The sequence below is a fragment of the Cynara cardunculus genome, unplaced genomic scaffold (assembly GCF_001531365.2).
Source record: "Cynara cardunculus var. scolymus isolate 2C unplaced genomic scaffold, CcrdV1 Un_Scaffold_10037, whole genome shotgun sequence".
NCBI classification, from domain to species: Eukaryota; Viridiplantae; Streptophyta; class Magnoliopsida; order Asterales; family Asteraceae; genus Cynara; species Cynara cardunculus.
Genome location: NW_020205476.1, coordinates 1 through 1760, shown reverse-complemented (window position 1 = coordinate 1760; position 1760 = coordinate 1). Strand labels below are relative to the sequence as shown.

The 1760-nt window shown below is 39.1% G+C and overlaps 1 protein-coding gene across 1 annotated transcript; it reads left to right on the top strand.

Annotated features, from left to right (window-relative positions):
• Positions 1 to 289: 289 nt before the first annotated feature.
• On the top strand, positions 290 to 1229 carry LOC112505352 (7-ethoxycoumarin O-deethylase-like; the record flags this gene model as incomplete). The annotated part of the gene is made up of 1 exon (XM_025109272.1): positions 290 to 1229. A coding segment is annotated over exon 1 (883 nt), but the record flags the coding sequence as incomplete, so codon positions are not given.
• Positions 1230 to 1760: the final 531 nt, after the last annotated feature.

Below are 1760 nucleotides of genomic sequence, written 5' to 3'. Positions count from 1 at the left end.
TTTGGTATTTTAATTTTTTTATTTAATAGAACTATACTTTTTTGATAAAAGTTCTCCATTATAAAAAAAAAAAGTATAATTTGATTAAATCAAAAAGATTAAAATACTAAAAAAACGAAAAAAAAAACCTTAAATTCCTCTAAGTTGATGAATGATTTTTGATAGATTTAATTTTAAGGACCAAAATAGTAATTTCAAACCATATAAACGAAAATTTGCAATTTCAAAATTCTAAGTGCGAAGATTGTAATCTTTTGCAAACCACAAGGACTAAATTTGTAGTTTATTATTAATGTAAAGTGGATATAAATGACATCCATCCAAGCAAACCTGAGAGCCACCGTCAATGGAGTTTGCGACTACTCTGCTTGGTCTGTTCTTATCATATGTACTTATCCGAACCACGTTCGCATTTCTTGGCGTCGGCAGACCCAAGAACCTACCACCAGGTCCAACCCCGTTTCCGATCATCGGAAACCTCCACTTGCTCGGCGACCACCCAAATCAATCCCTAGCCAAGCTAGCCAAAATCCATGGCCCCATCATGTTCTTAAAACTTGGTCGTATCAACACACTTGTCATCTCCTCCGCCGCTGCCGCCAAAGAAGTCCTCCAAAAACAAGATCTTGCTTTCTCCACTCGCCACATCCCCGATGCCCTCCATGCCCATGACCACTCTATAAACTCCAGCGCCTGGATGCCAGTCGGCGCCCAGTGGCGGACCCTCCGCCGGATCCTCAACAACAACATCGTCTCCGGCGACGCCCTTAATGCCAACCAGCACTTGCGGAACCAGAAAGTGCAACAGCTTATAGCGTACTGTCGGAAAGCTAGCCAGTGTAATGAGTCGGTGGATATCGGGCGAGCTGCTTTCAGAACCAGTCTGAATCTGCTGTCGAATACTGTTTTCTCCAAGGATTTAATAGACCCATTTGAGGATTCTGGTAAAGAATTTAAGGAGGTGTTTGGGAACATCATGATAGAGGCTGCGAAGCCGAATCTGGTGGACTTCTTCCCGGTGTTTAAGAAAATGGATCCACAAGGGATCAGGAGGAGGATGAGTGGTCATTTTGGGAAGGTTTTTGAGATGATTGAGGAGATGATGAAAGAGAGATTGGTGATGAAGAGATGGAAGCAAGAAGATGATGTGTTGGACAGATGCTTAAAAATCTGTCAAGAGATGCCGGATGAAGTCAGTCGGAGACACATCATGAGCCTATTTTTGGTAAGTAATCTTAGGGGCCGTTTACCAAACGCTTACTCGGGTAAGCGCTTACCAAATTACATTGTCTCACTGAATGAATATGGTAAGGGCCAAGAATCTTACCCCGTAAGAGCGAAACAAGGACCAAAAGTCTTACCCGATAAGTGAAGGTGACAACTCTTATCCTGGTAAACGCTTACCGGGTAAATTGTTGCATACGATGTCATTTTGGTGGACTAAAATCTTACCCGGTAAGTAAAATAATATTGTTAAATTTTACCGGTAAGCACCTACCGGGTAAGTGTTTGGTAAACGACCCCTTATTTTTCTTGTATTTTTAAAAGAATTCAAATTCAAGCAGAATAAAACTCTCGTGTGATCATCAAGGTTCAAATACGGTGGCTTTGAATTATCTTATATAATTATTTTATCGGGTAAAAAAACGTTAATCAACAAACCATTTTGATAGTTAAAAATGTTATATAATAAAACAAGTTTAATTATTATAAATTACATACTAATATATTTTATGTATAAGTTTAATTACTATAAATTA